The sequence below is a fragment of the Stylophora pistillata genome, chromosome 1 (assembly GCF_964205215.1).
Source record: "Stylophora pistillata chromosome 1, jaStyPist1.2, whole genome shotgun sequence".
In the NCBI taxonomy this organism is placed as follows: domain Eukaryota; kingdom Metazoa; phylum Cnidaria; class Anthozoa; order Scleractinia; family Pocilloporidae; genus Stylophora; species Stylophora pistillata.
The window spans coordinates 36277563-36302001 of NC_142519.1; the positions used below are offsets into that span (position 1 = coordinate 36277563).

General features: G+C 38.9%; 2 protein-coding genes across 3 annotated transcripts; one reads left to right on the forward strand and one right to left on the reverse strand.

Annotated features, from left to right (window-relative positions):
* Window positions 1-8954: 8954 nt before the first annotated feature.
* On the reverse strand, window positions 8955-16985 carry LOC111336010 (charged multivesicular body protein 7). Its single transcript, XM_022942027.2, has 10 exons — window positions 16509-16985; window positions 14971-15159; window positions 13746-13816; window positions 12929-12991; window positions 12771-12819; window positions 12339-12458; window positions 11692-11790; window positions 11049-11091; window positions 10167-10259; window positions 8955-9981 (listed from the first exon to the last, which is right to left on the reverse strand). The coding sequence occupies exons 1-10, from the start codon at window positions 16947-16949 to the stop codon at window positions 9812-9814; spliced, it is 1338 nt and encodes a 445-aa protein (XP_022797762.2). The 5' UTR covers window positions 16950-16985; the 3' UTR covers window positions 8955-9811.
* A 1122-nt stretch (window positions 16986-18107) lies between these two features.
* LOC111336008 (metabotropic glutamate receptor 2-like) lies at window positions 18108-24426 on the forward strand. 2 transcript variants are annotated; one of them, XM_088754014.1, is made up of 4 exons: window positions 18108-18855; window positions 19044-19178; window positions 21298-22967; window positions 23827-24426. In XM_088754014.1, the coding sequence occupies exons 2-4, from the start codon at window positions 19112-19114 to the stop codon at window positions 23845-23847; spliced, it is 1758 nt and encodes a 585-aa protein (XP_088610140.1). In that variant the 5' UTR covers window positions 18108-18855; window positions 19044-19111; the 3' UTR covers window positions 23848-24426. The 2 variants fall into 2 exon arrangements, with proteins under 2 accessions (XP_088610140.1, XP_022797756.2); XM_022942021.2 differs by having other exon boundaries at window positions 18116-18855; window positions 21298-24426.
* The last annotated feature ends 13 nt before the right edge of the window (window positions 24427-24439 follow it).

The window sequence follows — 24439 nt, forward strand, 5'->3', positions numbered from 1 at the left end:
AATAAATTTGCTGAGATAAAAACAAGAAATTCCAATTTTTTTTTTTTGAGACGAGTCTACGAACAGACATAATGGCAGACGTTTCTCAGCATAAATCCGGAAAACCTTCTCAACACAGAAAACTTTCCTAATATTGTAATCTCTGTAATTGGGTTAAGCATACATACTGTAGGAAGCTGAAATATCGACTCGCTGAGGAGCTTAAAAAATCCAACGCCTACTATTCTTGTTCTTTTGTCAAAAAAAGTATTCACTCTGATAAAAAATAATTATCACTGTTTGTTTTGACCTTTCAAAAGTACAACTTCCGAAGTTCGGTGCACAAGTCAAAATCTGTCATGTTTTAACTTATGCCTCAATTAATCACATGTTCTTGTTCCTTTGATCACGTACGTCTATTGGCGAGTTTGTGCAGAGCTTTTAAGTTGATCTACATAACTTGGTTGAGGTCTGACTAGGAATCACAGACTATATATATGGAGGACCACTGCTGAAACTAAACCAGTCAACTTTTTTGAGAACTTCCTTGTTCAGTGGCTGTAATTTCTCGTTTTCACTCAATTTATAGCAAGTTAAATTGAGACATTATTTTTCCACCCTTCAGAGCGTTTGAAAAGTGCGTCTTCGATTTTTATAGAGTAACACGGCCGAGGAACGAAATAAAAGGGCGATACATACGTATATCAAATAATTCTGGAGTTATGGAATCTTTCCAGGGTTTTTGTTTTTTTTTATATATTTTTTCTTAACCTCCCAAAAGAATGATCCTTGCAAGTGGCCTTTTGTTTGAGAGGCACTGTTGACCAGATCAAAGAGAATGAAAAGTTTTGAAACTATCAAAACTGTTTCCCATTTAAACATAGCAAAGTTTGCTTTTTCCTGTGCTTTGAGTCTTTAACCAATAATTTGTATATTGCAAGAGTCACTTTAAAGGGTGTTTGGTAACGAAGAGGGTAATTGTATCATGATATCTTGAATAGTTACTGTTAATTAAGATATTAGTTTGAATAACAGTGCATTGTTGGTGGAGAAAACACTAAAGAGGCAAGATTATACCAAACGGCAAGACATAAGTCTGTTATGATGGAAAAATTTTACAAAATTTCAAGTGGCACATTAGAAACGGGTAAATTTTTTAGGATAGGAAAAACTATGGCTCAACTGATCAGCTTCGTACTGTGACGTGGATAAAAATTTTTTATTGGAACCTGTACACTTCCGCTTGTAGACTGTACACGAGTACAAAGAGAAACATAACCAAAGCATTAAACTTAATATGACTTCCATTACTACTTTTCTGTGAGCTTCTATCATTTTAAGTTAGTTTTCTTTTATTTTATCTTTTTTGTGACGCAGGTATGGTGCTCAATCTTGCTTACTAGAAAAACAATATTCTCCAGAAGATTGAAAAAAACCGCATACAGGCCCCTTAAGGAGGTCTTTTCTGGTTTTTTTTTCTGTTTGTTTGTTTTTTTATTGTTTCGTTTCGCTTTGTTGTTGTCGTACCAGGATCTGTGCTAAAAACCGCTTTTTGGCGGTAGGTTTACTACCTTATTTTAGAGGGAGTTATTGTTGGTTTAACGAACTTTTTATGACAACAAGCTCCTATCTTCAAATTGCAGAACAGGACACTGTACTTGCCAAGGCAAAGAACGTGATTTCTAGACATAAGGGATGAACACTTTAAGGACTATTGCCACTGTGCACAAAGGCTGCGCATCATGCCATGGTCGTGCGTGCTCACGCGTGGGCAAAAAAGCTCATCTCCCGCAATTATCACGCATAAGAACAACCACAGGAAAAGAGATTTTTACACCTATATTTAACGGTCAAACTTTATTAAGCATGCCGCCTTTGGTGCGAACCGAAAAATACAGCGTAAGGGACAATTCGTCATTCTTGAACAACAAGAGGCAAGTCAGACAAGAGTATTTTACCTACTGATTCTTACGTGTTTCGCGAGCCTACGGGGAAACGAGCTTACGGGGAAACGAGGAAAAAAAAATAGAAAAAAAAACACACACACAATGCGCATTTAGCCTGTGTGCAGACGGACTTTCCTTCGTTCCATCGTTGAGTCCGTCTGCGAAATAACGAACAAAACTGTGTTCTGAGACCCCCCGCAACTAGCGGGCAAATATGTAGTCGATCGTTATTGGCTATTGCCTTTACTGGTTCAAACGAGCCTTTTGATTGGCTCGCCTCTTCGCTCCAGTCTTTTTCTGCTTTGGGTCAATGTTTTGCTTTTTCGCACGAGAGTTTAACAGATTGACCGGGGTCTCAGTTGTGTAGGTGTACCTGAACGCAACAGATGAAAATCAGTGAATGTCAATGCAACCTTTGCTTCTAATATATTGAAAAGGAATGTGAAAGATATCGTGTGGATGGCAGAGGAAAATTTAATGTTCGCACAGAAATACGTGACAAGACGGAAAGTGCGTGCACTGTAAGTACCTCTCGTTGTCCCATACAAAGCCTCAGAAAACTTTTCTAAGGCTTTGTATGGGACAACCAGAGGTACTTACAGTGCAGGCATTTTCCGTCCTTTCAGGCCGTCGTTCCACGGTTTTTCACTTATTTCATGACAAATTCTGTTCGTTGCAGAGGAGCTGTGCTGTGGAATTGTGTCTCAGACTATTTTAATGATTCATGTACTTTAAGGATTCAGACTAGTTTAACGATTCATGTAGTTTTAAACAATTTTGTTCAAAGGCAAAATCTGACGCCCCATTTAGGAAAATCAGATTTGCGACACGTCGGTAACTAAGATTTTAATTTTCAAAGATTCCATGTATCTACTTAAAAGCCAAAGTCAGTCATTTTATATATTTTGTTTACTTTAATAGTAGGTTAATTAGGTGGGTTAACTAGATACACGACCCCACAAACATTTATTGCCTATCCTCTGATCATGTTTTAAATAAAGGTGATTTGCATGTTCAGCGGAGCGCGTAGTAAAGAATTAGAATTCATTATCGTAATTGCAAATTCGCCTCGACTACGCGCGGCGGGAAAAATAGGTCATGCGACTTATAATTTAAAAGGAACAATTTATGCTGTAACGAAATTCGAAGCTGGTCATCAACGGTCGAAAGCGTAAGCATCAAGATAAAACATCGAGAGAGCGAATCAAGGGATCCAACTATTCAGAAACACAAATTGTAAGTTACGAAACCGTTTGTCGCTTCGACTAAGAATATTGTAAATAATAATGTATTTCGAAATTATTTAATTTTCAGTTGACTACGACGTAACCAAGAATGTAACGAGCCGTGTTCACTCTAGTAAAAATAAAACCTGACAATGTTGATTCCTGGTGGGCTAATCTTCAAAATAAGTAGCGCCTTCAACGATAGGAGCGAATCAAAAGGATTTTACTTTTTACTTTGTTTTACGTCCCTCGTATCAACATTACCTAAATTAAAATTACCTAAATCTCGGAAAGCTTATAAAACACTCGCCTTCGGCTGGTGATTTGTAAGCTTTCCTCGCGTTGTCCCAGCATGGCTTTATCACGTTTAAACAGAATGTTGCGAAGACGGTATCAAACTTTTTCAAAGAAACAGGGAGACGGGATATGTAGATCTGAAACAGTCAAACCACACAAGAACAACCTCTCAATCGCTAAATAGTGCATCATAATCAACATGGCCAAAAACTCTTCTATAGTTCTATGATCAAGACTACGAACAGTCCCTCCTTTTCGGCAAAGTCCATCGCGCGAATAAAAAAAAAGACAAGTGAAAAAGAAGAGAAAGAAAAAATGATGTCAACGCGCCGCAGGAAGCTTATGGAGTGACGTTGATGCACCCTGGGAGCTCTTAATTCTCGAGCGCCTCACTCATGGGACTCCCACGGCGCATTACGTCTTTCCAAAGCTCCCTTCGGCGCGCCAACATTCATCTTTTTGTCATGTTCTAAAACCCTGACGGTAGACGGAAGACTATAGAAGATAGACAGTAGACGATGAATATTTTCATACATATTTTCAGTGGAGGAAAAGTAAGCAGTTTTGGATGAAAAAATCCTCACTCCAAACTATCAGAAAAGGATCCAAAAACAAGGTAATTTGTTTGTATCAACTAAGTTGAAATTGTAAATTGGCCACCATAAAGAGCTAAAAAACGGAAGTTTCGACCACTTTTTTCCCGCACGTCTCAAGGGCACAACACCTTGCCCCGGCTATGACTCGAACCCGGGTCGTCCGACTCGGAGCCCGGTGCACTGTGCACTGACCACTAGACTGCTCAGACAAAGCCGTGGCGTTGGCGTGCTCGCGCTACAGTTGACCAAGTATTCTAAAAGTAACACCTTGTAAGCATGCCCGTACGGTCATAAGTCCAAATATCTGCGGCTTGATGGATTACTACTACCATTTTGTATAATTATCGGGCTTCGATGCGCGCGCTGCGAGCTCTGTCATCCTACTTGACGATCAGGCATGCGAATGACTCAAGGTCCGAGTTTCCGCGCCAAAACCTACCGCGTGCGCATACGTTATTCAGCTCTGTAACAGGTAACTCAATCTCGATCGGAGAGACACGAAGAATCCCGAAGAAAAATATCCATCTCCAATATGGAAAGCCAATTTTATGATTTAAAGGATAAACAACAAAATTAAAGACTCAGGGGTAAGGCATATTTTCAGTGTAAAATTATACGTAGGTAGTGCATGGCTTTCATCCTCTTTATAAAGCCACAATGCTGATAATATGTGTCTGCAAATTTTTTTCAAGAAGCGAGTCGTCTAGCACGCGTATGATAGGGGTCTTAGTTTTCGTAATTACGAAAACTAGGAGGGGTCTTAGTTTTCGAAACTACAAAAACTAAGACCCCTAAATTTACCGTTAAATTTGACCTAAAACTCTGAGGAAAGAATCGGACAGGAAATAATTTGACAGATTAGACCTATTTTGGTTACAATTTAACTTTATATTTCGACCGATTCTATTATAGGGGGTCTTAGCTTTCGTAATCTCGAAAACTAGGACAAGTCATAGGTCTTGGGTCTTAGTTTTCGTAAAACCCCGACGCAGTACTACAGTTTTGTTAGAAACTTACTCCCTTGATCCAAAAACAGGCTATTGCGAGCGGACAACCTACGAAGAAGAGAATGCGAAGATCTTTTATTTTCTTGCCAAGATCATCAAGGATGTTCTGTTCTGTTAAGGATCTTTGATATTCTTGGCAAGATCTTTTAAAAGATCCTTGAGGACGCGAACAGGGACCTCAAAGATCTTTACAGGAAAATGAAAGATCCTGGAAGATCTTGGGAAGAAAATGCAAGATCCTCGAAGATCTTGGCAAAAGAGTGCAAGACCCTTGAGGGTCTTAGCAAGAAAATGCAAGATCCCTGAGGATCTTGACAAGAAAATGCAAGATCATTGATGATCTTGACAAGAAAGTTCAAGATCTTTGAAGATCTTGGCCAGAAAATGAAAGATCCTCGAAGATCTTGCCAAGAAAATGTAAGATCCTTGAGGATCTTAAAAAGAATTGTGAAGATCCTCAAAGATTTCTCAAAGATCTTCATGAAGATCCCTGGTAGGATTCTCAAAGGTCCTCATGAAGATCCTAAGAAATCCTTAAAGATCCTCCAAAGATTTTTACCAGGGTTTGACTTCCTAGTTTTGGACAACTCTAAAACATTCACGGAACTCAGAGATTCAAAGATGTATTCACGTTTAGTGACTTTTGACCACAAAATGCGACATGTACCTCTGTTTATATGTACTGTGCTGAAAACTATAACGGTATGAAAGTGCGGCTGGTTTAATGGCCCTAGCTTATACGACGTTGTAAGGGACCGGATTTAGGAGGGCTTGTAAATAAAGAGCCTTACAAACAAGCCTGTAATTTATATATCTGAGGGGGTTTAAATCAACCAGAAAAGAAGGAGCACTTTGAAACAAGCTATATCAGTGCTTATCAAACTATGTTTTGCACGAACAAATTGAATTCATTTGAATACATTTCGAACAGAATTGAATCAAAAACTAACAACCTGAACAAACTTGAAACATAACAAAAATGAACTTCAGAATCTCTCCTTGAAGCTCATGTTTCCTCTTAAAACATTAAAAATTTTAATGTCTAATTCACACCAGTGGGGCTTCCAGCTTTGTTATTATTTAACCCCTCCTCCTCCCACTAAATAATTTTTTTTTCATCTGCATGAAGCAGCTTCTTTAACATGTAAAACAGATCCATTATGTTTTCCTTTGCACCCAGACTTTCCCTGCTGATCATCTCTGTCAGCAGTAAGCGTTCTCATTTCAATCTGCTTTTAAAAATAGCAGCATTAAATTATCTTATGCTATATAGAAAATTCACTCAAATGATTAGAATAGGCCACTACATGTATGGGTAAAAGTGAAGAGCAGTTCCCAAAAGATATTGTCGGCTGACTGCCGGTCGACAGTTGGCCAACAGTCGGCCGACCGTCGACCATCTGTCGGTCGACAGTTGGCCAACAGTCGGCCAACAGTCGGCCGACCGTCGACCATCTGTCGGTCGACAGTTGGCCAACAGTCGGCCAACAGTCGGCCGACCGTCGACCATCTGTCGGTCGACAGTCGGCCAACAGTCGGCCGACCGTCGACCATCTGTCGGTCGACAGTCGGCGGAACGGCGCGATCGACAGATTTTTATTTACTGTTTTCAACAGGAAAGGTGGTGACTCTATTTTTGGTCAATTTTTAGTCTACTTATCCCTGTCGGCTGAGTGTCAGTAATGTGTCAGTAACCTGTAGGCCGACAGGTTACCGAGAGTCGAAAATGAGAACATTGTTCAGTATTAACACATGCACGTACCCTGTTATTCAATATAATCATGGAGGGGAGAGCTGCACCAGCAACTAAAACATTGAATTCTGTCGAATCAATATGATCATCCTACATAATTATATAACACGAGAGGTGATATTGAACAATGATGTCAACATTCCTGCATAGTCTTAAACTTTGCTGAATAAACTTGCTCTGTTTCTTGTTTGGAATAATGGCCAGAACATTTGTTGTGGTGTGGTGAACGACGAAGATATAAATGCATTTTCTGAACAACATGAGGAAGAGAACACCGTAAAAAGTAAAGGCTGATAGTTTCTAAAGAAACTGTTTGGGGCTGCGTCGGTGGGGGTAATACCAATACATCAACAAAGTTGAAATGGTAAATTGGCCACCGTTACGATTATAAAAGCTGACGTTTCGAGCGTTAGCCCTTCGTCGGAGCAAATAGAGGAATTGTGGGTTGTGGGGGCTTTTGAAGGCAGAAAATGGAGCTACGTGATTGGTGGGAACATGGCAACGAGAAAAACACGAATAAAAGTACACAACGAGTTTTGGTGCTCTCGAAGACGTTTATTCAGCCATCAACGACTCCGCTGTTTTTCGCGCCCGAGGAACTATTACATAATCGGAACACGTGTGTCGCACGTGTTCGCTCACGTAACTTGTCACATCTTCCCCGTTTTAACAATAACGCAAATGAGTTAAACTAATTAACAAAGGATTACAAATGCAGATAATCAATAAACAATTAATATGTGTTTAGTATTGTGGGTAGGGTAGGAACCTCCCCAGGTGGCTGTGGAAGGTCACCGCCTTCGGCTGCTTCCCACTCGTCAGGCACTTGATTGTGTGATTCTCCAGAGCTAATGAGCTGTCGGCTGTTTCTTCCATAGGTACCAGCCTCTGTCTTGATGGTGTAACTCCTAGATCCTTTTTTATCTAAGCACTGACTGGGTGTCCATCTTTCTTGACCTGGTAGCATCATTCACACAGTGTCACCAACAGTGATGGGCTCCAACGGCACGCTGTGCTTGTCATAGTAGAACTTTTGCCGTTGCCTTTTGCCCAAAATCTTCCGGGTGTCGTCTCCCGTGGGGTAGCTGGGTTTTAGGAGGGTGCCCGCTATTAGAATCAGTGTCTTGCATGTGCGCCCGAAGAGGCGCTGGGCTGGGCTGGGCTGGTCCCAATGCTAGTCGTTGGTGTATTGCGCCAATCAAGAAGTGCTTGAAATTCAGACCCCCCAGACGATTTGCATTTCTTGAACAATCTCTGTTTCTGAAACACTGTTGAACTTTACATGACGTTAAGGTATTATGACGCAACAAACTTACTCTTTGCGAAGAAACCACTGACCAGCACTGAGTTGAACAGACTGACTCGCTTCTCCCACTGGCAAACGCCAAGAGTTTCAAAACGAGTTACGGTGCGTACTCTTTCACTTGACTGCCTGGATTCCAGGAAAAAACATTTTCTAACGTAGCACGAAAAATGGAAAGAGAGAATGGAGCATACGCAAGCTTGCATTAGTTGAGTATGATCCTAGCACCAACGCACGCGCTCTCGTCGTTGACAGATTCCTCGAATCGCCTTTTTGCCTTGCTATCTCTTTTGTTTTTTTTTTTTTCTCTTTACACGAGGGGCCCAAGTGAGTAGCGCCACGAAACTATAACATCGGCGGCCTGTAAAATGTCAGAGAGTAGTAGCAGGCATGAAAGTTGACAAAGAAAATTAGTTCCCACCCAACATCCGCATTGTTTGGCTTTTATTGATGGGCTTTCAGCCAATGCATGCATTGGAAAATGACAACTGATTCCCACTCATGGAAGCTCGTGCATCGATCATTAATTACGTTTGGGCACTACTGTTTTTGGACGCAAGCAACACAATTCTTTCAGTGTGAGGACCAATAAAGCATTTTTAATCCGCTAGTTGCCAATAACCTTTCACGATAATCCTTATGCAAATCTCGGAAAGGCAACACGTGAAAACGTTACACACAGACACTTACGTGCATATATAATTCCCTAAACACGTGCGCACAAATCACACTTAACACAAGTTAACTGTAACGGTCTGCCTAGCAAAAGACACACTCTGTCTTCGCTGAGATGGCATATGCCTTGAGAGTACAAGTAGCACGGAAATAAATGAAAATACTTCCAAGATGAAAAAGGTAATTTTTAATTTAAATCGCATATATACAACAAAAGCGAGATTGACTATGGATCACAAGTCAATTCATATTTACAATTAAAATAACTTATATCCTGGTTGAGGACTTCTTCTTCTGTGGTAGCAACATGAGCTGTCATGAATGATCTGTCCTTTAATAGTGTCATTCGCTAAAGTAAACCCAATACCAGTATCGATCGAAAAGAAACACCGACTTACCCGCTACTACATCAACCGCTTATGTCTCAAGAAATATTAGTGAAATCTGTATCAACCAGTTACGCGATTCAGACAGTTTGAAATCCGCTCTTTAATACTTTGAAACACGTTGATGAAAGTTGTAACAGAGACACAATGTGTACGCATTCCCATAGATACACATCCCAGGCGGCAAATAATACAGGGGTAGGGAAGATTTGATCGTCTAGTTTGATATTTTAAGTCTGCTCTATGGGAAAGGGCCATTTAATAATCACACTGCGGCAATTGAATCTTTTTTTTTAGGTTTAAAAGTGTGAACAATTTTTAGATTGAGATGAACGAGTTCTTGCCCGACAAGAACTGGGAAGGGGGTAGTGGGATGGTAATTTAAGCTACTCTGAATTAACAGTTGAGCTTGGGGTTTCTCTGCAGTGTCCGTTGGATTTTAAGTAGCCGGAGTGTGACCCTTTCCGCCCCTAACCCTAAACGTTTATACTCTGATGATGTTGTTAATCACAAGAGTGAAAAGTACAATTCATATCCACCGACCTCGCGCCAACAACAGCATGGAAAGATAAATCTAAATATGTTCGTTTGTCCCCCTTACATTCTCTTCACGCTTAAGCGAGGCTAAGCCACTTAAAATAACTTAGCTGGCTTCAAGGCTTTTTGTTTTCTGTCTCGTTGATGAATTTTCAGATGCATCTGGGCCATAAGAGGGGACTGGAGGCAATTTGGGAAGTTCTGTGTCTGGACCAGGCCTTTGCGCTACCCTTGATGAAGTCGAGTTGTACTGGTAACCTGCCGCGATCCCTGGATCTAAAAAGGGAAAAACATAACCCAACTGTTGAAGACGCTTGCCACATAATTATGAGCATAATATATGGCCGAGCTCCTCAGCGAGTTCTCTGTACTTCATTTAACTGAGTACATTGAGGGCCTAAAAGAGTTTTCTACCAGACTCATCTTTAGTAAAACGATTTGCCAGGTTGGTGTGAAAATACCTTCTTTCCCGATATCGAGGCTCTCTAATTCTCGTTCCAGTTCCTCCATCTCATCCGGGCCTATCCCAGATGCCTCAGAAAGCCGTACATTACCTGAAGCAAGGAAGAAGATTCATTTTTTGCGGGTTGATACGCGCATGAAAAAAGAGGGGAGACCAGAAATAAACAAGTAACACAGGAAATACGATTGAAATTAAATTAATTTAACAGCCTATCAGAAAAAAGACAAGTCGATCAGGAGGCAAAGAGAATTTGGAGTATATGTTGTAGTTCAATTTTATACTTGGTTCAAATTTTATTTTCCTTTGTTCTCAGTCATGTTAAAGTATGATAATGAGTTTGAAACAAAGGAAAATAAAATTTGAACCAAGGATAAAATTGAACTACAACATATACACTTCTAACGACCAACACCACTTACTGGTATTCAAAAGCATAAAAATCGTAAGTGTTTCAAAGACACGATTTTGTTTGAGTTTACATCTCATTGTAGAGAAAAACCAGTGCAACCTAGATTTCTCTTGAAATCTTACCGAAAATTTATCCCTAAGTTTAGACTATGAGTTTTCCCTCCTTCTCAGTGAAGTCCATCTCGTGAGTAACAAAAAATCAGTGGAAAAAAATTGACGATAGCGAACCGCGTGGAACTCCGGGAGTGAGACACACGAAAAGTAAGGACTCCTGACTGAGAAAGAAAGTTTAATCTTGCACGGCAGAGTGTTTTCTTTTTATGTCCGCCTAACTCCCAGAGTTCTGCGCGGTACGCTAACATTAATGATTTTTTTCACTGATTTCTTTTGACTCGCGCGACGGACTTAACCGAAAAGGAGGGGCTATCTACTCTGAGAAGTGAGAAATATGAAACAATTCGATTCACCTCACCTTCCAATATCGCTGAATTTATGTCTTGAGATTCATTTATTCCCTGCATCAAAGTAATTCAAAGAGACACTTAAAACTGCTCTTTCTCAGTCCGAATGCAACAATCAAACGCCTCGCTAAGAACATGATACATGTCTACACTTCTCCCACTGGTGGAAGTGGGAGAAGTGTATAATAAACAGTGTATAATTAACACCAAATCAGTGTATAATTAACACCAAAGGTGTTAAGCTGATTTATAATTGAACAGAATCAATGAACTTCATCATATATTTTGTTATGTGACAATTTTATTTTACTGCTCTCCTTATCTTTGTTGTCGGATGTTTTACAAACCAGCTCCACACTGGATCAATAAAATAATTGTACAGACTAAAAATACAGAATTTGAGCGACTGAATTTTGTGATTTTAAAATGGATGTAGTAAAAATGGGACTTGAACTATGTGTCGTGCACTTTTGGTCCAAAATCAAAATTGCGCTGTGCACTGGTTTGATTTTGAAATCATACTTATGATTTCAGGCTAAATTGCACTCCACACAGTTTAACCACCATTATGAATTATCACCTTCATGATTAAATTTTTGGTTATTGTCATGTTAGAAAATGTTTCTGGAAAAGGAAACCTGAAAATGCACTCACTTCGTTAAGGTCATCGATTACATCCTCGACCTTATCGATTGTCATTTCTGAATGTACACCCTTCAGTGCTGCTGTTCCTGCCCTCAAAGCCTCGATAACCTAAAGAGAGAAAAAAAGGAAACGCAAACTCAGGAGATTTACCGAGGCACAAAAAAGCTTTTAAGTCTTAAACATTCAAGCCTTTGCTGCAGTCAATGTCCAAGATACTATAGCTGGAGTTAATAGGGGGATATCCTTGTGGTACAGTGTACATCTTTTTCATCATGTTGTAGAAAGTGGTACCAGCCAACAACATTTCACAGTTTGCAGGTACTCCACCTTTGCTCCCTCAAACCCATCCCCTCCCCTCCCCCCTGAAGCAAGAGAGGGGGTAATGAGGGTGGGGCAACAACCTGTCCATTAACTTTAACAAACTGCTGAGCCTGCAATGGACTACAGACTATATGTACAGGTTGTCAGTCAATGCTACATTCTGCTCAGCCCAAGATACGATTCTGCCACATGGTTGGCTTGGCCTAAATCCAAGACTTACACTTTTATCTGAAGGGGAAAAACAGTTTCACATAGAGTCTTGCATTCCATTTGTCAACCTCAAAGTACTTATCATCAAATTACTACTAACAAAGTGCACCACAGTCATTTCTCACCATTCTATCTGTGTGTGCATTTTGTATTCTGTGTAAAATTTCTTCAAAAGAATTCAAGTCTGCAATTGCCTTGTCCAATGTTCGTTGTCTAAGTTCCTTTCTGCGAAGCAGTTTAAGGGCCTGTAATGCAAGTAAACATAACTAAGTGGTTTTCACATCATTAATTTGTATGATGATTGACTGACAGACTGGCTAGCTGATGGACTTACTGACTGACTGACTGACTGACTGACAGACTAATTGACTGCCTGACAGACAGATAAACAGAATGATGAACTTACTGAAACAACAACTGAAAAACAGACGAAATTATTTCCAGTGTCATTTAACACTAAACCACTTCTCAAGAAAATCAAGTTATCTGACAATTTTGCTATTGCATGTGGCAAATGACGAAACTCTGAAGTGTCTAAAATGTATGCTCAAACCAACCTTTGTTCTTGAGCCTTCCTTTGCAAAACTTGCTGCTTGCAATCTACAACTTCACAAACAAGGATGATAACAATTTTTTAATACACATACAAGTACCACCCCAAATCACAGACCCTTTATGCATAAGATCAAAGAAAAGAAAATGATATGATCATCACCTTTCAACTTCATTTGACAGTTTATTAACTTGAAGAGTTAGGCTAGCCACCGTTTTCCTGAGCCTAGAGAAAATGAATGGTAGTGCATCTGAAGTAAACTCCAGCTTAAATGCAGAGGTATTTTTTAAAACAAACAGTATTTTCAAATCTTATTCCTGCAATAATATTTTAATGTCAACTTGTTACAATTATCCCTAACTTGATACCTTACAACAATGCTATAAATAGAGAATTTTTTGTAAAACAGCAAACATCCTGGGCCTAGTTTTTCACATGGGGGATAAGGTTATCCAAGGAGTACATTGCTATCCAGCAGATAAGTCTAACCAAAACATACTGCGCTATTCAGTGGATAGAGAATTTATACAGTGGATAGCATTAACCACCATTCAGAGAACCAGGGCCAGAAGTGTAAACACCTGAAAATGAACTATTTGAATGGCTGGACTTGAAAGGAAAAATTGGTTGCACTGGATCAATAGGAATCTTTAAGACTAATTTAAAATCTATTTAACTAATACCTCATTCACACCAGCAATGCACATTCAGTTAAACTGTGTTTAACAGAATGAAAATCAAAAACAGAGAACTGATGCAGCAGTTTGTATTTTCAATGTGTTACTCATGCAGTAGTTTGTATTTTCAATGTGTTAAATTCAAAGTTGACCAATATTGGTTTTAGTGGCTTTGATGAAGAAAACAGTTTATAAAATCTATTTAACAAATCAGTTTTAAAACATTGATGTGAATGAGGAACATTTAAAAATTACAAACTTCTTCTTTAAAGCCTTTTGGAACACAGGAATAGACATCTAACCTCACAATATTGATATCATTGTCAGAAACTGCTGTCACCTTCACTTCACCTTTTCTTGCAAACTTGATAACCTACATAATTATACATTGTACAAAAGTCATAAGTTAAAGATTTTTCAGAGCAGAGATCCGGCTTCAGTAAAACACTTTCACCTCTAAGTGTGACTGGCTTCTAAAACTAAATAATTCTCCTTGAATCATATGTAAAGGTCAGGAGAATAATGGAAATGATCACCAATCTAAGGAGCTCCTGATTGTTAAACAAATTCCCCTTATCATTATCACAGAGAGATCTGAGTGGAGTGCATGAAAACTAAATTTAAGGTGAAAATGGTCAAGATATATTTTCCACCTCTTTGTCATTTGTCTGTTAACTCTGAGGCTGGTTGTATTATGAATTATCTGGTGGAAAAAGGATTTAATTCCCAAATATCCATGCTATCTAGGAACAAATTTTATTACATCCTGTTTATGAAATGAAAGCTCTTAGAAGAAAAAAACAAATTTTGAAAGCAAGGATGTTATTCATAGATAAGCCATTAAAAATTAGAGTACTGCAAGTAAGTAGCCTGTGACACACAGCCTCTCCTCAAGCACAGGGACCCTATTTACAACAAATGGATTCTCACATAGTCTTTGTCCAAACTACAAATGAATAAAGGCTGATAGTTTCGAAAGAAACTGTTTCGGGCTGCGTCGGTAGGGGTAACGAAATAATTTGGATATATCAACAAAGTTGAAATGGTAAATTGGCCACCATAACGATTACAAAAGCTGACATTTCGAGCGTTAGCCCTTCGTCAGAGCGAATAGAGGAATTGTGGGTTGTGTGTGCTTTACAAGGCAGAAAATGGAGCTACGTTATTCCACTAATTTATTCTTGTTTTTCTCGTTGCCATGTTCCCACCAATAACATAGCTCCATTTTCTGCCTTTAAAAGCACACACAACCCACAATTCCTCTATTCGCTCCAACGAAGGGCCAACGCTTGAAACGTCAGCTTTTGTAATCGTTACGGTGGCCAATTCACCATTTCAACTTTGTTAATATATCCAAATTATTTTGTCCAAACTTCTCTTCACAGACCATTTGGTTGAGTTTGAAATTTGAGTTATCTCTTGTACATCAGCAGTTCAACCTGTATTATTCAGTGCACATTACAATTTGACAAGCCGTGCATTAAAGTAGGGTAGTCTGATGGATTCTGAAGCACCTCAGATACTTGCCTTCTCTCCTTCTGATGTAACATATACAACTGCTTTACTCTGCTGTTGTAAATATCCCATAAGAACTTCTAGGGCTTCATCGTCAAACTTCTTACACCGCATTTTCATCACATTCCATGGTATAATGTAGTCTGTTGTTTCACATTGCACATTAGCATAATGTTTGGCAAGAAGCCTTTCTACATTTTCCTTTAGACAAAGAAATTGTGACAAATAAACTGAAATGTTAAGTTCACATCATGTGAAATTTAACATTTAAAGATCTAAAAACAACATGGACACTTAAAGGTTTAGTTCATCTTTGCAATGACCCCCATAATTCAATAAGTACAGTGCAGCCCAAAGATAAGGCGACATAGCAGACTAGTCAATAAGTACAGTGCAGCCCAAAGATAAGGCGACATAGCAGACTTAAGTCTTATATAGATGCTCATGTGAGGCATCTGCGTCTGCACAGAACGGTTCAAGTAACCAGAGCTCATTCACCTAATACAATTTAAAGTCAGTCTGTACCCAGCTAATGAATTAGCTATGTGGTTAATGGTACAGTTGTAGTTACAAGTTGAGAAAAAGACATCTTCAGTTTATGCGAAAAGATTGTCTTGAAAATGAAAAAGGAAATAAGGTTAAAAGCTAAATAGGAAGTTAGATCTGCATATGGTTGTATGCCCAGCGGCCATGTAATTTTCACAGAATTTCCATTGCAAAATTTTTTCAAACTTCTAGAGATATATCTTAAGAGACATCAGGTGATCCCAAATAGACAAGTTCTTTAGTTGACACAATAAATAAATTTGTACCCCAGGTAGGAATTCACAATGTTCTCAACTTCTTTTAAATTTTGACAAGCTTTTGATTTTCTAGTGAGCAGCCAAGCTTAGAGAATGATTTCATTAAAAAAAAAAAAAAAAATAGGAATTGTTAGAATCAGTCCTGACATTGTTAACACACACCAGTTAGTCTCATCAGCAGTTAATACCTCTTGTACAAGAGTTTGTTTCTCTTTCATCTAGATGTGTAACCTCTTGCTCACTTACAATCCCAAATATATATTCCGAGAATTGGTAACAAGCATGTCAAATTGGCAATTAGTCCACCCCAATGGGGTAATGTATGAAGTATTTTCTGTGGGAATTTGGTAAATATTTCTGACTACTGGCTCGTGTAGAGAGCATGCCAATTTTCTAGAATTCCCAAGTTTGGATATTTTACTTTCTACAGTATATCACCAACATCATGCTTGGAATCACATAATACCCCATAACTAGCATCTGATACTCTCACAAAGTCCAAAATAACACTTAGTGAACATTCAGAGAAAATTGCCCGACAAGCATGCAGACAGCCAGGGCGTAATTTTTTTCATGCAAATACTATTTGGATTTTTCCTTTTTCTGTTTATTCTTCTTCGTAATTAATTCATGAAAACGTTAAGGCAAAAAGCAGTTACTGAATAAAAATCATATGCACCCAAATAGACTCTTGGTCGATATCTGACACTGAGATCGTTTAATACTTCTAGTAAATGTAATCTATACCTTTGCTGCATCGACTAAAATGAATTTATCATCCAGATTTAACTCATCATCGCCTCCCATCACAGTATGGACACCCCACCAAAAAGATCTTTTCGCCAATCCAAAAGACCATGACACCCAGCCGTCGTTATTACAGGTCATAAAATCCTCTTTTCGCATAAGCTTTCCTTGCTGAGTCATTTCTTTCAGTACAATGCGAAGCCCGAGTGGTGTCAAACTGTTTCGCGTAAACCGAGTTTTCAAGGTCGCAAAATCGATAAAAATTTCTTCATGGTGCTCACAGTTTTCCGAAATTGCTTTGCTCCAAAAATTTAGCTTCGAGTCCCAGTGTTTTGGGTTTACCTCTCTGCTCTCAGGAAAAGCAGAAAACATAAAATTCATTCGATCATTGTCTTCCCAATCTGCAGGTAAACATTCGCCTTTAGTCCCAGAGTCCGCCATTTTAGAACGTCGTCGTACCTCGTTTCCAGATCTCTGTCCGTGAGTTTTTCTTCAGAGCCTTAAAAACTACCTTCGCGAAAAACGGCTAGATCGCTCGAGTGCGATAAGCCACAATCCCAGACACAAAGCTGGATATTGGCCGAGTTTCTTGTTTGTTTGTTTGTTTGTTTTTTGTTGTTGTTTTTTTTTTAGCGTTACATTTACATTTACATTACATGTTATTAGGTCGGTAAAATCATCAAGATATCACACCAACCATAAAAATAAAGCAAATAACTAGATTAAGGTAATAAGGAAATGAATTAAAAAAAACAATTCTGTTGATGTTGAAAATAAAAGTTGAATTACGAAAACTATATAAGCTATGTACAACTATCATTTAAAAAGGCTGATAACCTATGTTTAAAAATTTCTAAGGAAGTTGACGAAACAATGCTCTCAGGGAAGCAGTTCCAGTCTGTTATAGTTCTTGGAAAAAAGGAAAATTTGAAAACGTCTTTACTTGCATATGGCACGCGAAATTTAAATTGATGGCATCCCCTCCTGCGACTCTCGGAGCGCGGTACTAAATATTCTCGATTATCTATATCAATAAGACCGCGAGTTAGCTTATACATAAGTATTAACCGAGACTGCCTTCTTCTCGTTTCCAACGTGGTCCATCCAAAATCTTCGATCATGTTAGTAACACTAGCATATCTATGATAATTCTGCGAGCAAAACCGTACTGCTTTACGTTGAACTCTTTCCAGGGCACTGAAATTTTCTTTAAAAACGGATCTCAAGCCGCACTCGCGTATTCCAACTAAGGCGGGGATTGTGTGTAAAAAAAACTCCTGTAACGAAATAAGAAGCTAGAGTCCAAACTATGTGGAAAATATATATTTAATGAGGTTTTCGTTAAAATGAACAGAACATTCAGACTAAACAAAAACTGCGAAACTTTTAAAATTCCAAACTGAGAAATAACAAATTGGCTTGAACGGAAACTTAGAAAACAACTAACTCCGTAAAACAAAGAACAGAAGATAAGCGAGAATAAATTTCCACGACAATTTTCAGTATTAAGGTTAAAGTTCTTTGACGGGATTGGCTAATTTGCAAAATCACGCGCGCTGCGCGTAAATACAAAGGGGGGAGAGGAAGGAGAATTGAAATTTGAAATTTAAACACAAATTGAAATTTCCTACAATTGTGGATAGCATACACTAGTTGGCATCCGGTGTTAGCAAATAAAAGCAGGTGCTTTTTCCTTCCAGATAACTCAAGGAAAATTAGCGGTTAGCTTCATTGATATACGGCGAGAGTTGAACATAGGCGATATTCTGAGTAATGCAATGAGGAAGAGGGGCATTGTAAAATCTACAAGAAATCGATGCGGTTATCATTTCACCAGAGTTTTCGTTATTGAAAGACAACTTTGCTCCATATCCTTATCAAACATGACAGTTTTGTTGTTGTTGTTGTTGTTGTTGTTGTTGTTGTTGAAAACCAATGATAACTAGTTGGATTAGGATCGGCTAAAACAGTCACCGACGCATTTACTGCGAGTTTGATCTTCTTTAGCCGTCGCAGTGAGTTTCAATGTTATGTTTTCATATGATTTATGAAAACTAACATCCTACGATGAAAAAAAGCTATTTGATCAAAACGTACATACAACTAAAAAACTGAGGGAATCGTGGAGGTGCAAGCCCATGATCAAATATTCTAAGTGGAAACGAACTTTGACGAACATGATTTGACATAAATCGGATGGAACGTGATGCCACAATAACTTGACGCTACATCAGCCACTTATATTTGTGTTTCACGACGAAATCAATTTTAATGACAACATCAGCTGCATCGGAAGTTGACATTTTGTTGTGTGGTAGGAGATGAAAGCGTAGTTCACAGAAGGCCGGTGAGTGAGCGAAATCAGTTTTTTGTTCTGTATCAAGTCTACCACAGTACAAATAGTCTAGCAAATTTGTGACACAAATGAGGCTATGTACTGTTCATAAACCTGACATTTTGGGGTAGATAAGAGAGTTTCACATTTGAAATTCATATTCACTTCGACGTGCTAAACATCACTTATCGTATTTATAGAGTTTTTGAGTTAGGAAACGAACCGAGGCCAAGACAAAACCGTGACTAGCTCAGGGGAGATCTGAACCATGACTGGCCCAAGAATTCTTGGATACGCAATTTTGTGGCAAGCTCATCTTTTCAGCAAAGTATTGGGTAGGTAGTGAGATCTTATTTCAAACGCCATCCCTTTCTACAACAAAATAATTATCTAACTGATATTACAAGACTCGACAGCCTCTTGTACGACACACGTATCTTTATGTTTGATATTTGAGTTTGCTAACTCGGAGAAACGATGACAGACCAGCGCAGCACGTTCGCTTTACTAATGATTCGCAATGCTTTTTAAAATACACCTGCGCTCACTTTACTGACACTTACATTTTAAAAATAGATATTTGAAACGGTTCTTTTTATCATCAAAAACCTCAGTATTAAATAAAAGAACAAGATTTGGCTTGTAAATTGATCCTATTTACTCTGCCTTTTCATGAAAGATGAACTTTTCATGGCAAAATTTATTTCAAAATTTATTTCAAACTCAGATCTCGAGTCGCTATCACAGCTTGAGCAAATATCTGATAAGCCCTGCATTGTTCTCCTTCCTGACCATATGCTTCGCTAATTAACTGTAATTATGAAAATCATCTGTACTCCTTTAAAAGCACATATGAATCGTTAATGGTTGAGACACACTTTCTAAATTACCAAACTATCATCTAATAAAAAGTAAAGAAATTTCCTAGAGTATGAGGTTAGGTAAATAAAAGGAGAGAAAACATTATTAGTGAAGAAACAGTAGCCTAATAAGAAGAGCAGTTATGGTGACGGAGAGGGGAGAACAACACTGCTAAATGATCAAAAATTAGAAAAAATTAGATGTATCAGCTGTGGAAAGTTCTTTTTCACGAAGGAATCGGATATGCGACGATAAATTATAATCGTGCGGCGTGAAAAAGAGAATTTTGCATGTTCTTTAAGACGATTGAAAGGTCTTCGAGTTGAATATTTTCGTCGTAAATGGCAGTGGGCTATCGCAAAACTGCGTTATTATGAAAGGAAAACCGTAATATCCGTCAACATTTTAGGACGAATTTTGTAAAAATGTCCCAATGGTGACCACAAGATACCAAACACGAAGGGCCGGTTATTCATACCAGATCTAACGCAAGCCGCGGTTATGCACTCAACTGTTTTCTACTTTCACCGAAATTAATTACGATCCGCAGAAATGAACGCAAGAAAAAAATTTCCTGTGTTTATGTTTTTTTGAAATACAATAACCACGAGGCTAAACTACGATTAACAAAGATGAAAATAGAGAATTTAGGAAAAGAGAGCAAGTCAATTGTTGTAAAACTTGCGAGATGGTATATTCTGTATACCAACAATGACACCTTGAAATTTGCATAAGAGAAGTTGTGTTGCAAGAAAACAAAAATCGTAAAAAAGCGAGTGGCTATGGTTTTATGGCTTCCTTTTAATTTGCCTAAGATTATTATATTTATCAAATTTATTACTTTACCAGCCATTGTTACAGGTTTTTTGTAGTATGGGCACTATAAATGATGTCGAAAAATCATCTTTCATGAAAGTTTCGATGTCCTTTTTTTTCTCTGTTTTGAATACGTTTCTTGTTGGTCAGTCTTAATTTGATGTATTTGGCTGTAAGACATAGGTAGGGTGACTTAAAATCGGTCTCAAACCGTTAGCAATGTTAAAAGGTAATTATGGTTTATCCACTGAGTTGATAATGTAAACTGGCCACCGTAAAGAATTTCATAGCTGACGTTCAGTTTCAACCGTTAGCCCTTCGTAAAAGCGAATGGTTGACGCTCGAAATGTCAGGTTTGGAACTTTTAACGGTGGCCAACTGTCATCATCAACTCATTTGATAAAACCATTATTACCTTGTTTTACCCCCACTCACCGATGCAGCACCGCAATTTCTTTAGAAAATTGCCCCCTTATTGGTTAGTAATGTTAGGCCGTTGTTGCTTTTGGAATATTTCTATTGATTATGTTATGTCAGAAGTCTTCGACATCTGTTGAGGTTAGGCAACAAGATTCCTCTAAGATCGCTGACCAGTTCCTCTCTCAGACTATTTAGGGTCGTAAATCCCCACTTACAATCATCAGCACTGACCAACAGATATGATTACCCATTTACGGTATAATATGTTTTTCTTAGTCTCTAAGAAATACGTAGTAGTTTATTTTGTAGAATGTACCAAATTCAAACCCGTGTTACTCAAATAATTCTCAATGTTAGTTGTTGCAGACAATCAGCAACTTCAAATGGATGGAGATGTTCTTTTTGGCGGACTTTTTCCTGTTCACAAGAGAAGTACTTTAAGCGAGAATGTATGTGGAGAAATAGATCCACAGGCTGGATTCCAATATCTGGCTGCTATGTTGTTTGCTCTCCAAAAAATCAATCATGACACGGAATTGCTGCCGAACGTCACTATTGGAGCGAAGATATTCGACACATGCAGAAGTCAGACGATTGGAGCGGACCGAGCAAAAGACTTCATCAAACACACGCTCTTGGATGAACCGAAACCTCTCGTTGGAGTCATTGGTCCTTTCACAAGCGATGTTTCCGTCGCGGTGGCGAATCTGTTGCGGGTTTTTGAAATTCCTCAGATAAGTTATGGTTCGTCGAGTGTGGAGCTAAGTAACAAGGAACTTTATGGGAATTTTTTTAGGACGATACCACCTGACTCCTTCCAAGCCCAGGCTCTGGTGGATGTCGCTCTACATTATGGCTGGACTTACGTTTACACAATCAATTCCCACGGAAATTACGGCAAGGGAGGAATGAGCATATTTCGCCAGATCGCTCGGAAAGCTGGTATCTGCATAGCAAAAGCTGAAAGTCTCCCCAGCCTTCCAAGGGAAGAAAATTATATGTCCGCCGTTCAAACGATATTACGACACAAAATTGGCAATGCCCATGTGATTGTGTTATTTACAACCCAGACTGACTCGGCTGGTTTGCTCCGTGCAGGTAAGGAGTCTGGTGTCAAAGGTCTTACTTGGCTTGGAAGCAGCGGTTGGAGCAATCGTGTTGACGTCACTGAAGGTAACGAAGAAATAGCCAATGGCTCCCTGACAGTCGGACACGGCGATGGAATCGTAAACGGATTCTTGGATTTCTTGACAAACCTTAACAATTCCTTGGGTGGAACTTCATATCCAAAAACAGACAATTTATGGTTCGAGGAAGTTGTGCAGTCTGTCTTGAAATGCGAGACTAGAGGTTCGGCACCATCCTCACTTACAGCATGCAAAAGTAACCTGTCGACGTCACTACCACGTGATATAGAACTTGCGCCAGTTCGTGTCGTTGTGAACGCGGTTTACGCTCTGGCGCATGCCCTCGACGACATGCAAAGAGATCTTTGCCCAAAGAAGACTGGAATTTGCCAGCAAATGAAAGAAACACTTAAAAAGAGAAGTCTCATTGGTTATTTGAAGAATGTAACATTCCCAGACGCATCGTATAACCTGACTTTAAAATTTAATGAGAACCAAGAAATGGATGGTACCTATAGCATCTCAAATTTTCAGCAAAGGGAAGATGGTTCATGGAAGTATGTCCGCGTTGGCACATGGAGATATCTTGGAGATTTAGCCAAAGATAAAGTAAGTGAACTGGGAATTGATAATTCCCTTGTCTCATGGGGAAATGCTGTAACTCGTCCGCCTTATTCATACTGTAGTGACTCCTGTACTCCAAAGCAAATAACAAAACCCAGAATTCTCAACTCGGAATGTTGTTGGAACTGTATATCTTGTCAAGTTAATGAAGTGATCATAAACAACACTTGCAAAGCGTGTGACCTTGGCTACAAACCAAACCCGAGTTTACAGAAGTGTGTAAAACTTGAACTTTCTCATCTTCAGTGGAATGATCCCATATCAACTTCACTAAAGGTACTCGCGGGATTCTGGGTATTCGTTGCCATAGGAACGTTTGCGTTCTACGTCATTAAACGCCATGACAGTGTGATTAAGGCAGCGGGAAGGGAACTGTCCTTTTTCATCTTTGTCGGAATAATTTTGTGTTATACAGCTTCCTTTGTTTGTTTGACTAAGCCCACCGATTTTATTTGCACACTTCGTCGTTTCATCGGAAGTACCTGCTTCACCGCCTGCTACGCGCCATTACTAATGAAAACAAATCGTATTTACCGCATATTTAGTCATGCCAAGCACTCAGCAGCGAGACCGTCTTTAATAAGGCCCATGTCCCAGGTCATAATCTCCATGGGGCTCATTGCAGTACAACTTCTGCTTACCGCAGTATGGACTCTTTCGGACCCACCAAAAGCCACCGTGATTTACCATTCGCCCTTAGACGCCTCTCTCATTTGTAACGTTAGCGGCATTAGTCTTGCAGTCAACATGTCTTATAACATACTTTTGATGTTCCTTTGCACAATGTATGCATTTAAAACTCGAAGTTTTCCCAGGAATTTCAACGAAGCAAAACACATTGGTATCACCTTATACATAACATGTTCTTTGTGGATTATATTCTTACCAACGTATTTCAACGCAGAAACGTCTTCTAGGAGGGAATACGTTTATTGTAGCCTCTTCATTTTCGTAGGCTGTGTTAGTCTTATGGGTCTGCTGCTTCCTAAGGTTGCTATTGTTGTCTTAGCTAAACTACCAAAAGAAAGAGTCCATATTACTGATGATTTATCTGAAGAGAAAAATGAGTCAACCATTGATTTTTCGAAAAGAACAACCACATTTCTAAGTCTTGACCCTTCTTTGCCATTGCCAGGCTCCAAAGAACGACCGCTGAATCCCACGAGGATTGCACAAGACAATGAAGCATTCGTTTTGAACTGAAAAGCAGGTTACTATGGTAACTAAAGACGATAATTTACTAAAACATTAGAAAATTATTTAAGTAAGGATGATTTATCTTAGGGAAGAAACTGTATCGATACACCTTTGCAGGTTGAAAGTCAGTTTGGAACTGATCAAAACAGCCCTTCCACAAGAAACTAATTTTGTTAGACATACAGCATGCAGAGATTATCTCTTCATTTGCAATTTCCTAAGTTAACTTTTAATCGCATAAATTCCGTTCTGCAGTACGCATGGGTAAGCTGTTTGGAATGGATACTCGATTGAAAGCTCCTGGTAAGTGCTTGCCGGCAAAATGTTTCAAACAACTGAAACTTAAGTCCTGATCAAGCAAAGTGCATTTGATCGGTTTGTTAACTTAAGAATTATGCCGCGCGTATTAATTTATCTTGTTTGCTGAAGTGTGTCCACTCTGATACAATTCATTAACTAAAGCTAATTGTCTATAGGTCACGTGGTGGTCAATTGCATGTCATAAAATGAATTATTCAATAGAATAGTTATAATCATTGATGACGTTTAAC